At 40.5% G+C, this 15,046-nt stretch overlaps 1 protein-coding gene across 7 annotated transcripts in view; it reads right to left on the minus strand.

Annotated features, from left to right (window-relative positions):
* The window catches only part of Rxfp1 (relaxin family peptide receptor 1), a 94,220-nt gene that overhangs the window by 44,461 nt on the left and 34,713 nt on the right, over positions 1–15,046 (minus strand). For all 7 annotated transcript variants that reach the window (XM_029538142.1, XM_029538145.1, XM_029538143.1 and 4 more), the window contains one exon: positions 1,699–1,797. In XM_029538142.1, coding sequence (XP_029394002.1) covers positions 1,699–1,797 — 99 coding nt within the window. The remainder of the gene's footprint in view (positions 1–1,698; positions 1,798–15,046) is intronic.

Raw genomic sequence — 15,046 nt, forward strand, 5'->3', positions numbered from 1 at the left:
CTCTCTCCCTCTCTCCCTCTCTCTTTCATTTTATTTCTTTCTTCCTTACCCCTCTTTCTCTCCAGTGTTTTTGGACACAGGCTCCCACTGTGTGCCCCAGGATGGCCTTGAACACTGGATCTGCTGCGCAGGCTTCTGGTGCTGCTAACTTTACGCCATTATACCACTGGACTTCTTATGCTTGACATATGTGCAGGTGTGCACCATTAGACCAAACCGAGCTCTTTCTTAGGGATTTTCTTTTTTGCTATTACCTTCTTTTGCCACTTAACATTGCCTTTTAACTTAACATTAATCTTTTGCCTCTTAACATTAACACTTGTTAATGTGTGTTAATGATTTAATTCTGATAATAACTATACTTTAACTTTAAATTAATAAAATATGGTTGAAATATGGTAAGATAGAAGATTCAATTCAATTTATTTCTGGATAGGGTAAGATGAAATTTCAATTTAAATGTAAGAAATGAAAACATATAAAGTACAAAAATGAAATTACATTTTAACATAATGTACTTAGTTTATGCTTTTGTAATATATTAATAACAATGCTATGCTTTCAAAAGGTTTTTCGGCAATATTAGGAATTAAACCTAGAAACTTATATGTGCTAGGCAAGTGCTCTGCAAGAAAGTTGCATCACCAGCTGAACTTTGACCTTTCTGATGATCAAATTGTTTGACTCCCCACCTTTGAGAGGCAGGTGTGATGCTGACAAAGGTTGCTGGGCAACTGCGCGACTCCCAGGAGAGAAGGGGATTACACTGGGGATTGTCGATGGTCTTTTAATCTCATTTGAGTAGTGAAGACATATTACCAATGTGAAAAGCTAAAGTTTAGACTTATAGTAGAACAACAAAGAAAAGGACACAGTAAAAGGGCCGCCCCTCCCTAACCCTTGGTTTATGAGAATAGTTTTGAAAATTACAGGTCCCAGGCACATATGCATATTTGCAGAATTTATTAACTAGACAAAACTTATTTAAAAGAAATTATTTTAGGACAGATTCCTGATTGAAAACACGATGAGACCACTCTCCAGGCTTTCTCCCTCCCACACCGCAGGCAGGTACTACCTGCAAGTGTTCAGCAGGGACTGCAGTAGCGAGCTGCAGTGAGGCCTGCGGCTTGGCGTCAAGGCTGTCATGGCTGGAGACCGCAGGCGCCTTTCACGGGTAGACGAAGTCAGCTTCTCTGCCCCTCCATTTCCTGGCTTTCTCTCACTGCACTGTTTTTCTTTTCTCTTCTTTCTGCCTGCCTATCTTTTTTTTTTTTTTGGTCATAAATTTTTAAATAGATTCTTTGGGAATTTCACACCATGCACCCCAGTTCCACTCATTTTCCAGCCCTTCTGTATCCACTCTCCACTCTTGTAACCCCCCATGAAAAGAAAATAAGAAATAAAATTAAAGTTAAAAAAAAGAAAAAGGAAAAAAAAATCGCCTTTGATGGCCAAAAGGACATTATATAAAATAGCAACCCTGACCACCGACATTAATTTTGTTTGCAATACCTGATTTGATGAATTACTCTTAAAAACAGAATTCCAAATTGAAACTTCCTGTCTTAAGATTCTTGCAACTAGAAAACCATAATTGACTTTCAAAAACAAAATATTGTATCAAAAAGGTAAAAGCATGGTGTTTTATCACGACCTCATCAAAGGGGGGGGGGACTCAGCTGCGTGGTTACTTACAGCATTCGGAAGTTTCTGCCTCAAAGGAATTAGTGGAAGCCAGTTTGTAGTAATTAGCAAAATATTTGTCCAGTTGCAGAGACCACCCATTGTTGTCTCCTGAAAAGAAAAACACGATAGCGAGGAAGTTAAAAAAGAAAAAGAAGCCTATATATTTTGCTATCTTGGCAAAAATAGTTCCTCTAAAATAAGGCAGTGAATCTCGAAGGTAGTTTGCTAATTATCATCAAGAACTTGCCACAGGTGGGTATTTCTGTCCCCAGTCGGAGGCCTGGGGTGGCCCCAATCTCCATGTTTATCAAGCGCTGTAGTAGTTTCCTGCAAGTCCTGTTTACCACACTTGAGCCAGCGATGGTCATATATGCGGCAGTGTGGTTTATCATTCATTCTCCCCTCTGTTTTATGTTTCCCTAAACCATTTCAAACTGAGTCTTGAAATGTCTTTATTCATCTAAACTGGTTTTGGAGATGCACAGACATGGATAGGTGGCTGTGGTGGCTTGAATGACATGCCTGTCTGCTTCCCTCCACGATCATAGGCCAATTCTATGAAACCGTAAGCAAGCCCCCGATGAAATACTTTCTTTTATAGGAGTTGTCTTGGTCATGATATCTCTTAATAATATTAGACAACCAAGATGGGTAGGATGATTATATTTAACGAACAAAGCAGCAGGCCGGAGAGGTGTCTCAGGTGGAAAAGAGCTTGCTGCATAAATACAGGAACCTGAGTTTAGTTTCCAGAATCCACATTAAAACAAACAAAGGACCCAAACCAAAATTAAACAAAACAAATGTGGGTGTGGTGGCATGTTCTTGTGATTCCAGTATTAGGGAAGAGAAGACAGAAAAAGTGAATCTAAGGAAGAGAGCTGACTCAAGAGAAAGACGGGACTGCAGGCAGCAGAGCTGGAGAAAGCAGTCACTGGAGCCTTTTGGAGCTCAGACTGTTCCATCAAGAGCTCTAGAGGCTGGACATGGAACTGAATGACTTGGTATTTGGCCTATTGGTCTTTGGTCCTTCTCTGGTCTGCTCCTTTCTTGCTATGAAGCGTCTCTGTTGGAATGGGGACAGTTATTTTGTGCCATTGTATATTAGAACTCATGTGTAACTTTATAGAAGTTAAGGCATTGGCTCTAGTGTCGGAAGACTTTGGACTTCTAAATGATGTTCAAACTGTTAGAGCCTGTATAGACTTTTGAAGTTGGAATGGACTCATTCTGTATTATGGGATGGCCATGAGTCTACAGGGACAAAGAACAGACAGTTATTGCCTAACAGATATAATTAGGTGTCAAGCTGATAAGGTGGAAACTTGTGATAGTTTATACTGTCAACTTGACAGACCCCTGGGTCACTAAAGACCCAAGCTTCCAGGCATATTTGTTAGGGATTATTGGACTGGGTTAGTTGAGGTGGGAGGACCCCCACTAGATGTATGCAGAATGACTATAGAACTAGGTTTCTTCCCCCTTCACCCCCCTTTATCCCTCTTTTCATTCATTCATTCTTTCTTTCTTTCTTTTTTTTTTGATGTGGTACTATAGATCACTCAGGGGCATGCGCTCGTACACGTGTGTGTGCGCGCGCGCGTGCACACACACACACACACACACACACACACACACACACACACACTGGGCCAGTGCTCTTCCAGAGTCTGCTTGTTCTTACGACCAAGGTTGCTTTTCCTGTCACGGCTGCAGAGAGGACTTAGTGAGAAGATGACCAAGTCTTAGGAGGGTCAGCAGGTCTGACATTTCAGGCTGCAGGGCCTTGTGTAACTGCGGACCTGGGTGGCTGCAGCTCACCTGGTCAGATATTCCCACTCAGAAGCAGTGTGGGGATGGGGCTGAGGGGAAGCAGGTGACAAGGCAGCTCTCTGGAACACAGGGTTGTTTAGTAGGTGACATTTCCTTGCTGCAGAGAGTGATAGGCAAGCCAGTGACTGACACGATGTTATTTGTAGTACTTCTTTAGCAGGTCCTATATTTAACTCAGCTTTTCTACAAGTGGACTATTTTAAGTTGTCACATTTTTACTATACACTGTGGAGTGACTTAGCATCGTGGGCTTGGTGCCCTTTTGTGGTTATTCGTCTCTCACGACTGCCCCCCTGCCCTTCTTCTGTTTTAAGGCATGCGGTGCATGTGATTATCTTAGTTTCCTTACTGCTGCTCTGTGATAAAATATGCCGACAAAAGCAAGTTAAAGAGAGCTTATTTTAGCTCCCAGGTTACAGCCCATGGCTTTGAGGAAGTCATAGCCACACAGGAGCATGGGCAGCCTGTTACACTGCACTGAATTAGTTCATACCGCTATCCCCCAGCTCTCTTTCGACGCCTTTACAAGACCCAGAATACTTTGCCGAGGGAATGGTGTCATTCCTCAGTTAATCTAGTCTAATAACCCCCTATGGTCATGCTCAGAGGCTTATTTATCAGACAGTTCTAGATTTTGTCCCAGTGACAATTAGCATTGGCCATCACTGTGGCCTTTGTCTCGGTAATTTTGTCAAACAAGTTCAAAGGGTGTAGTTACTCAAGTCTTGTTGCTTGCTCTCCCCCCCTTTTTTTTCTGTTATAAAACGCCCTTAGAGGGGATTTTGCTGGGACTCCATCTTGGACCAGGTGGACTATTGGGGGCAAGCCCCCACAGACAGTATTGACCCTATAGCAGGTGTTACTGAAATGTATGTGTCCCCATAAACCTACCACATGCTCTCTGCCTCATAACAGGTATAAAAAAAATCTTAAATATTTACACTCTTGTCGTACTCCGTTATGGAGTCATGGGGTGGAAGGACCCTTCTGCAGGGGACAGGCTGAGTGTAGAGCTGGCCATGGGGGAAGGGATGGCAATGTCATCTACTATTATTGTCACGGTTTCCATGAGTGGTATGGGGAGAGGGAGTGGGGTCGGTGGATGTTAGAGATGGGGAAGCCTGAAGCCTGAGTAGCGATGGGAGAACTGGATACAGATGAACTGCTAGTGCAGTACAGGGCTCACTGAGGTACAGTCGTTAACCACAGTGCTGGTGGCCGCTGTGTTCACTTTGCTGAGGAGTCTTCCCTTCAGCAGGAGTGACTGTTGTGCTGGTGACCTTTTCAGAGGTGACATTTGCTGGGAAGCATGAACCATTCATTATGGAGGGGAATCCCTGCACATCTGCTGTTCACTTTGAACTTCTTCCTGTCAGTTTTCAGTGACTGCTGAAGCTGAGCTGCTATAATGGTAAATCCATGATAGGCTCACGATAAAGAGTTGTGGCTTTATCGTGACCAATTGCAGTGTCTGGGACAGTGTCCCTGACACACTGAGTGGACACCTGAGGTTGGAACGGAGCCACTCTGATTCCTTCTCGCTCTCATTCTCCTTGTCGCTCTTTCCCACCTTCCTCTCCTGCCGCCACACACACACACACACAGAGCAGTGGCAAGAACAGAGAAAGGTGAAGTCAGCAGCTGCAAGGAATTTTTGACTAGTCGAAACAGTACAAACCTGCTTTTTCCTCTTGTGGTCGGGACACGTATTTTGTAGAAAATTCTCTTGAAATAGTAAAATATTCACAGAAACAAGCCTCTTGGTAATTAATTTCTTACCTTCTTTTGCTTGCCAAGGCATTTTCTCCTTCCTAGCCTTTACTTCCTCCCAGCAGAAGGCAGGCACACAGAACACGGGACATGTGGCCAGAATTGCAAAGTTGGAGTTAGCATTTTTAAGAGAACAGCTTTTTAGTATTATGTGTTTCTATATTTTAACTCATATATGCTTGATATTTTAAGGATACACAGTTTTTTCATACACTAGTAACTATGGCAGGAATTTAATTCTCTGATTTTTTTTGAGGAGATCTAGGCTAATCTACAGAGTACTTTATATTGACAATAGAGTTTGGGGGAATACTCACGAAACGAGTGGAGTACTTAGATATATGCCAGTGAAAGAAAACCCAGTCTTCTTTGTGCTAATAGACTGTGGAAATCAAGACACTTTCGAGAACATAGACTTCTTTGTTACAGTTCTCATCTGTTTTCCCAGTGTGTGGCCTGGCAATCTGCATTTTCTATAGTATGGCTGGGTTTTATTTAGGTCCAGTCCTTGGGGAACAATTTGATATTATTGTATTTTCAAAGTGAGCCAACTCTTTGATAGTGATTCCTCTTGAGGGTAGTATTCTTCTCACAGCGTTGTAATGGGGAATAAACCTGGTGCCCTGCATAACAGTCCAACAGAGGAAAAGGAAACCTCAATATTACTACAACCTAGTCCTCCTTCAAGTTTGCAAATACTTCTACTGAAAGAACCAAACCTTTAAAGTAAAGAGGGCTTTGAATGATGTTATTTCCAGCTCTAAAACACAAAAGCCAACCTAGACAATTATACCCAGAAAAACTAGCTATTACAATTGAATGGAAATGAAAAAGTTGGCCACTATTGACAGTCTGCTATACTCACAGATTGGTGCCTAAACCAATTGTCATCTTTTTTTTTTTTTTTTTTAAGATTTATTTATTTATTATATGTAAGTACACTGTAAGTAGCTGTCTTCAGACACTCCAGAAGAGGGAGTCAGATCTCCTTACAGATGGTTGTGAGCCACCATGTGGTTGCTGGGATTTGAACTCAGGACCTTGAATTGTCATCTTAAAACTGTATATTTCATAAAATAGGAAAACAAAGAAATAGATGATTTTCTAGACACATATGATCTACTAACTTAATCTGAGACAACTTAAAATGAACCTGTAAGCAGCAAGACTAGAATATGAATAAAAAAATTTCCCAACTGAGAAAAGTCCAGGTCCAGATGGATTCCCTGCTGTATTCTACCAAATCTTTCAAGAACTAACACATTTGCTTCTCATTCTAGTCCAGAGTAGAATAGGAAATCTACCAAACTGCATTTAGTGAAGCCAGTGCTATGCTGATATCCAGATAAAGAATCAAGAAAAAGGAAGAAATGATAGACCAAACTTCCTGATGAACACAAATGTAAAGATTCTCAATAAAAAAATACTTGCACATTCAATTCAAGAACACATGGAAAGGTCCTTTACTGCGACCAAGTTGGTTTTAGCAAATAGTCTTCAAAAGATAGAATACAAATGGTCAATAAACATATGAAAAAAATTTCCACCTTACCACCCATCAGAGAATGTACACATCAAAACTATTTTGAGGTTTCATCTCACCCAGTTAGAATAGCAGTCATCAAGAAAACAAATAACAAGTGCTGGTGAGGGTGTGAACAGAAGGGTAACTTTTTACTCTGCTTGGGGGAATGAAAAGTCATCCATCTATTATATAGCAAGTACTATCAGGTCTCTCAAATCAAGAGATCTACCGTATGCCTCAGTTACACCACCTTGGGTGTATAGCAGAAGGACCTAAAGCCAACATAACAGAAATGCTTGTACATCAATGTTTAGTGCAGCACTACATACAATCACTGTGTTATAGCACCAAGGTTAGATGTCTAACCACAGAAGAATGTATAAGGAAATGTGGTTTATGTACACACTGGAACTTTTTTAACCACAAAGAAGAAAAGTTGTGCCACGTGCAGGCAAATGAAGACACATTCAGATACTATTAATGAATTAAGTCACCCGCGGAAAGACAAATATCAAGTCGTTCTTTCATATTTGGTTCCTAGAATTTATATAGATACATAAAATCACACTTGTATATATGCTGTGAAAGTGGAAGTGAAACTGTCTAGGGAAAAAGAGTAAGGAGATGGTTGAGACAACACAGCATGGGGGTTTGGGGAGATGTGTTCAGTGTGCAATATATACTGGTATGAAAATGTCCTTCTATGACCCAGTTCCATCTACAATCATTTTAAAAACATATAATATATATAAAGTGTACTGAACATCACAGGTCATCACATAGAACACTTGAGATTACTGGATTTTTCCCTACTTGTGTATGGCTTGACATCAAACCAAGGCTCACTGGTACTGCACAATATTATAAGATAATATCCGACATACTACTGGCTTGTGAAATGAGCAAAATTCAGAATTCAATGTGTGTGTTTTAAAAAACCAAATGTATATCACTTTCACACTGTTGTAAAGTTGAAAAGTTGTAGCAAACCTTTGTAAGTCAGGACTGCTTATATGGGCCCCTATATACTTTGGAAGTCTGCCCTACATATTTCAGAGGTTGATTCTAGGTTCTCTGATGTTTGGATTTCTCTTTAGAGGTGATGAGTACATGGTACGTGCTTTATAGTTGTGGAACACCCAACTCTTAATTTTGAATAATCAAAAATTGAAAGATGTATTCCCATTGGAGAGGAACCTAGAACAAAGCAGGGTGTGATGCCATCTTGTGTTAAATGGTCTGCTCCTTCATTAAGATGGAAGAGTACATCTGATAGTCTACAAAGCATACACTGTATTGGTTGAAGAACAAGTAGGTGGTTCATTAGTAAGGTCTGGACTTAATGCAAACCAGAGCATTCTTGGTGCTCACATAGTCATTCAACATTCAGCACACATTCTTGGCAAAGAGTGGAGCATCATTTTCAAATAAAGTGATTATCCTTAAAAAGAGAGATGCCCCAAACTACTGGAATGGGCCTGGCGATGTAGAGTGAGCTCAGCAGTTTGTCAAAGGAGTTGTACGGAGTCTCTGAATTTTAACAGCAACAGTAGTTTGTTGTATGGAACGAACATGCCTCTGTCTGTGGTCTTAGTGGCACCAGAGACAAATATTTGAAGACACTGAGGAGTGAGCCATTTTCCTGGGCAACTTTTAATGCAAACTAAGGCCATGGAAAAGAACTACCACCCCTCACTTCTTACCCAGTAAGATTTGTTCTGAGAAGAAAATCCCATGGGGATACCCTGGTCATAACTTATGTATTACTATTAGATATTTTCTCTTGATATAGGTTTAATTTTTTTCTCTACCCTGGCCTCAAATGCTTGGGTCCAAGTTATCTTCCTTCTTTAGTCTTTCAGGTGTCTGAGACAGTAGCTGGGTGCTCCCGTGCCTGACTCTGAACAGTAGTGGATAAACACAAAAAGTGAAGATCGGGCTGATAATTTTAGAAGAGTCAAGATTTCTGCTACTTATATTTTTTGAGACTACTGAATATAAAATCAATTCGTTTTGAACATAAAACACACGTGGGCATGGTGGTGCAGGCCTACAATTCCAGCTATGTGGGAGGTCAAGCTAGAGGAGACTAAGTTTAAGAGTTGCATAGGATGCAGAGTGAGTTCACAGCCAGTTTGGGGTCAGGTCTCAAGATAAAAGTAAAAAAAAAAAAAAAAAAAAAAAGTCTGGGTCATAGCCCAGTGAAAACCTCACTCATATTAGTCCCTAGGATCAATTCTCAATTCCACAGAAGATACAAATACCCAAGCACGACTGTACATTAGTATCAGAATCATGACCAATGTTGGGGATCCATCCCATAATCAGCCACCAAACCCAGACACTATTGCATATGCCAGCAAGATTTTGCTGAGAGGACCCTGATATAGCTGTCTCTTGTGAGGTTATGCCAGTGTCTGGCAAATACTGAAGTGGATACTCACAGTCATCTATTGGATGGAACACAGGGCCCCCAATGGAGGAGCTAGAGAAATTACCCAATTAGCTGGAGCGGTCTCCTATAGGAGGAACAACAATATGTACTAACCAGTACCCCTAGAGCTCGTGTCTCTAGCTGCATATGTAGCAGAAGATGGCCTATTTGGCCATCATTGGGAAGAGAGGCCCCTTCATTTTGCAAACTTTATATGCCCCAATACAGGGGAATGCCAGGACCAAGAAGCAAGAGTGTGTGGGTTGGGGAGCAGGGCAGGGGGAGCATATAGGGGACTTTCAGGATAGCATTTGAAATGTAAATGAAGAAATATCTAATAAAAATTTTGTTAAAAAAAAAAAAAAGACAAACTACCAACTTTAGTGTAGTATCTATCCTGAAATGGGAACCGACTCCTGCTCACACCGCTGGGCACAGTTGTCCTCCTGAGAGCACCATAAGAGGCTTATTTAAAAAGCTATGGAATATTTAGTGTTTCTGAATTTTAAATACAGGACAAATTAACATTAAGAGTCCTTGAATATACTTCCGTTTTCTAATCCTATTAAAAATACATATCATCACCATCACACCCCAAAATAGTCACTGTTTATCTAGTTCTCATAGATTAGCAAATGCCACGCCAGCATCAGAAACACACTCTGTGGTTGGTGTTAAAAGTTTTTCTTTTCTAAAATTCCTTGCTCTCTACCCCTTTCCTGTTTTAGGGAGCTAGACTTTCACACTTCTGTCATCTGAAAAAGGATGATACAGAAGTTCAGAGGTTCACAGAGGGATTAAATTCCTGGGACTTTATCTTCAAACGCTTAAGTCTGACCCTTGACAATAAGTTTGCAAGCATATTAAAGAGAAGCATTGGGCTTTTCTGGTCACAAAGTAGACAATAAACCTGGGCCAGAAAAGGACATTTTAAAGGTCCCCCATTTCTGGAATCATATTTTCCACACTGGACTTGGAGCAGGGTGGCCTGGGGACCAATGGACAATTGTTGCAGAGCCTGGCTTGACATTGGAGCAGCAGAGTAGAAATGGCCACAAGGGCTGAGGCAGCTGAGCATCAACATGACCGCACATGTTCTCTTGGGTCACAGCTGTCTCAGTAACAATGAAATGACTGCCTTGATCCCCAAAGGGCTAAGGATGTAGGCGAAGGAGACTGGGTGTGACAGCGTCTGTGACAGGCTAGTGATTATTCAGAGGGGCTTATGGTAGAAGATCAGGTTGATTCTTGCATATCTCAGGGGCTTTTGTGGCTTCACATGATGACAGCCAATCAGACCTCTGTCCCCTTGGACCTGGCAGCACAGAGATTCATGAGCTCAGCTGGAATCCCAGTAGAAGGGAAATGGATGAGACATTTAAGTGGTTTCTGTCTCTTGGAAGGGTGGGAAGCTTGTAATAGCAACAACCTTTGCACAGAGAAAGGTTTGCATGAATAAAGATTATTATTCACTTGGGAGCATGACATTCCCAGTTCGTGCATAGCACAAGGCTTCAGTTTTCCCACCTGAGAGGTACTGAAGCAGTTCCTGTCTCAAAGATTGTCAGGAGGATTACATGAGGCAAAATACAAACTTAGGCTAGTATTTTATATTTAGTAACTATGGTAAAAACATCAACTCATTCTTGCCATTTTAAATTTGGAGGTATATTTAATTTTCATATATTACTTTTCTAAGAAGAAACTTAAAAATACTTTCCTTTAAAAAATTAAAATATTTTATATATCATGTAAAGGGAGGCTCCATCCAATTTAAATTTTATGAACAAAAGATTTGTTTGAAGGCAAATTCACATATGATTATCACCTAATGAATAACAGCACAGACATTGTTCTTCCACCCAGGCAAAAACAGACTGTGGAAAGCTTCTGTGTTTGGACACGTGTCCTTCAAAGGTCCACGTGCTAATAGAGCCTTAGTCCTTAGCCCATGCCACTACTGAGAGGCGACAGAATTTAGGCCACTTATAATGGTCCTTGAAGAGGACCCTAATCCCTTTGGGCTCTTGGCTACAAACAGTTTTCTGGCCACATGCTTCTGTCATGACATTCTACCTTACTGTAGGCTAAAAGCAATAAGGGCAAAGTGGTCATGAACTGAAACTTCCCAAGCTCTGGTCCCAAATGAGTCATTTTCTGTTAACAGGCTGACTGACTATCTAAAGTGTATGTTAGTGATCAGAAGCGACCACACAAGCCAAACAATTGGGATGAGATTCTGACGAAACGGTGTTATCAGGGGACTATGTAATCTTTCTGCATTTTCATTTTCTTTATTTATAGAATGGATATATTCCAGTATATCTAATTACAGCGAGGATGAAATGAAAGGAATCATATGAAGGACTTATATTGTGTCTGGCACACAAAAGTACTCAGACATTGAAGATAATTTAGTTATATCTCTTATTAGATAAAATCAAATACTGCCAAGAGAGTAAGAAGAATCATAAGAAAGCTATTCAAATATGGGCTTTCCAGTGCACAGGGATGTTGCCAAATAGAATGTGTTGTTAACAATTGATTTGTAGAGTGAGGCACAAAGGAGAAGCAGGTAAGGTAAAATCTGCAAAGAGCTTGCTGAGGTCCAAGTGTTCACCATCTCCTAAAGCACACAAAGGCTTGGTTCCAATAGTGCTGCTAATGGGATTTTTATGTGGTGGAGCCTAGTAGGAAGTCTACAGATCCTTGGGCAAGTAGCCTGGGAGAGGACTGTCATCCCTTATTTTTTTATCTTTTACTTTCTGGACATGAAGTGAATATCTCTACCCTGCTATGTGCTTCTGCCTGGTCTATCAGTCATGGACCAGAACCCAGGGGCTGGGCTGGGCCCAACTGGTATGTGAGCCATTTGTGAGCCAAAGTAAAGCTCTTGTATTAGTGAATTTTCTTAGGGTCTGGTTATAGGGCCAGGAAGCTGGCACACAACTGCAATAGAAAGCCCATAAGCATTCACTCCCGTCTTTGCGGGAAGCTTCCCAGGGGAAGCACAGTGCAATTTTCTCTCTGCTATCAAAGCTGACTTCTGCTTACTGATAACTTGTTATTTCACTTTTGTGTGTATGCTTGTGAGCTGGAAGGCAGGGAATCCACAACTGAACTCACAAAGATCTGTGGTACTGCACACTAATGTTTGTGTGCATGTACCCAGTAATGTTATGCTACTAGCCTTTCTGACTGGGGACAGCTATCTATCCAGGGCCCAGACAGTTCTCAGAAAGAACAAAAAACACAGCTGTGAGAAAGGCTCATAACCATCTAATGAGGAAAAAATATATTTCGTCCAATTACATGTGGGATGACCAGCCTGGAGCCAAAGTAGCTCATCTATTTGGTCCACAGACGCAGGAGACAACTTTCTCTGCCTGAAACATCCAAGCCTAGATACAGGGAGGCCAGAGACATTCAATGATCACTTCTACCGTGTTGGAGTCCTTTGAAGTTATCCAAGGTTAGCCTGTTCAGCTTGCTTTTCCTTTCCAATGGAGGTCTCACCAAAGACTCTGGTCTAAGGCTTTCCCTTTCTCCCGTCTGTCCCCTAACCACCTTGATGTCTTTCCTGGGTGCTCTATGTGGGCACCTTTGCCTCTTTTCTCTATGAGTGTAAGGAATATTTTTCTCTATTTCTATCTTGTGCCTTCCTCATGGCTGTGCATTACTATCCATCCCATAAAACAATATAGAGTATTCAGAAAAACCTGTTTTTCAAGTATAGGGCAACTCTGTATGAAGGGAACTTGTCTTCAGAGAGTTTATGCCATGTGCAGTAAGGTATCAGGTTGAGTCATTGGAAATAGTGTCTAGAATCCAAGTTGTGTTCATCTAGACTGGGCCTCAGTTCTATAGAAATCTATAGTCTATAGACTACCTTTTTCTGTTTTGTGTCCCCTGCCTTGACTGCTGTAACAAATTCCTGCAGTGTGGTGGCTTGAAACAATAGAAATGTCTTATGTCATGGTTTTAGAGGCCAACATCTATACTCAAGGTGTCAGCAGGTTTACTAACTCTGCCTGGGCCCTAGATCTTCTCTTGCCCCTTTGGGCTGTTGCTTTTTTTTTTTTTTTACTCTTTCTGCCCATGGCTACTACACCTCTGTAGTCATTTTCTCTTTCTCGCAAGGGTACTCTCATAGAAGAAATGGGATGAAACCTCTTCCAATATATTTGGAATGGTGTACAGTAGTGAGACAGTATCCAACAAAGTTGTATGTCTTCCTGGAACCTAAGAATGCGGCCTTATTCAGAAGCAGAGTCTCTGAAAAGACAATAAAGACAAGGATCAAGGCCATGCTCAGGTTTCATCATTAGGATAGACCACAAAGTCAATGAGATCCTAGGGTCTTGTACTTGTTAGGCAACAGTTATCATTGAGTTTTAACCCCAGCCTTCACTCAGGAATTTGATGCTATTTTAACTTTACACATTTGCTACTGAGTTGGCACTCAGTTTGAATGAACATAACATGATTTCTGCATGAGAACCATCAACATTTGGTAACCAAATTCCCTTGGTGTTTACCCAGGCGTGTCCTCCCAAACGTCTGATCATTCTGTCTCAAGAAAGGAAAGCTTTCTCTGCTTCGCAGCCAGCACACCAAATTCCTGCCCTGATGGCTTTGGAGCTTTGCTTGGCTCGTACTGAGAATGTGTTTATGAAAAGTCTCAGGATAGATGAAAACTATATTTGTGACATATGGTAAAAAGAACAGGAACTATGTGGGAACTATGTTAAATATGTGAACTTGGAGAAGTATATTTTTTATCTAAATAATTACATATGTCTAATTGTAATCAGACATTAATTACATAATTAGACAGTAATTGTCTAATCTATCTAAGTAAATTACAAATGTAATTTCTACATCCCTTAAGTTTTAAGAAAGATGGGATTCTTTCCCATCTTTAACCACAACTGAAAGGTTATATATATATATATATATATATATATATATATATATATATATATATATATATTGGCTTGAATCATGCCCATGAACATGTTCAATGGTTTAATAGTGTTTTAAGGATTTTGTATCAGGTGTTTTGTTTTTGAGGCATGGTTACTGAATTTGTTACTCTTCTTATTGTTGGGATGAAATTTCTGATAAAAATAGCTTAAAGAAGGGAGATGCATTTTGTCTCACAGGGAAATGAATCATGGCTTGGGAGTCATGGCAGAAGATGAAGGGCGCAGACAAAGATGAATGCAGGTGCTTATCTTCCTTTCTCCATTTTGTTCACTTTGAGACCCCAGTTCATGTTATGGTATCCACACAGTTGGCGTAGTGGGTCATCCTACCTCTATTAACTCAGTCTAGAAACTGTCTCACAGAGGTGCCTAGAAACTGCCCTCTTTGGTAATACTAGATTCTTTTAAGTTGACAATCAAGGTTAACTACTGCAAATCTATCTCTTGTAAGCTTGACACACAAATATATCACTTTAAAGCCACTCTTGTTTTTTTTGTACATATAAGCTCATGAGCATCTAATAATGAAAAAAAAATCTAGTCCAATTACAAAAGTCCCCCATAATTTTTTTAAAACAGTTCCAACACAGTTTAAAAGTCCAAAATCCACGTCTTGTCTCAGATTCAAGACAATCACTTAACTATGACTTCCTATTATAAAAATGGATAACAAATATACAAAGAGCTCAAGAAACTAGACTCCAGAAACTCAAAAAACCCCATTAAAAAATGGGGTACAGAGCTAAATAAAGAATTCTCAACTGAGGAATATCGAATGGCTGAGAAACACCTGAAAAAATGTTCAAC

This window comes from Mus pahari, chromosome 4 (genome assembly GCF_900095145.1).
Source record: "Mus pahari chromosome 4, PAHARI_EIJ_v1.1, whole genome shotgun sequence".
Taxonomy (NCBI): Eukaryota; Metazoa; Chordata; class Mammalia; order Rodentia; family Muridae; genus Mus; species Mus pahari.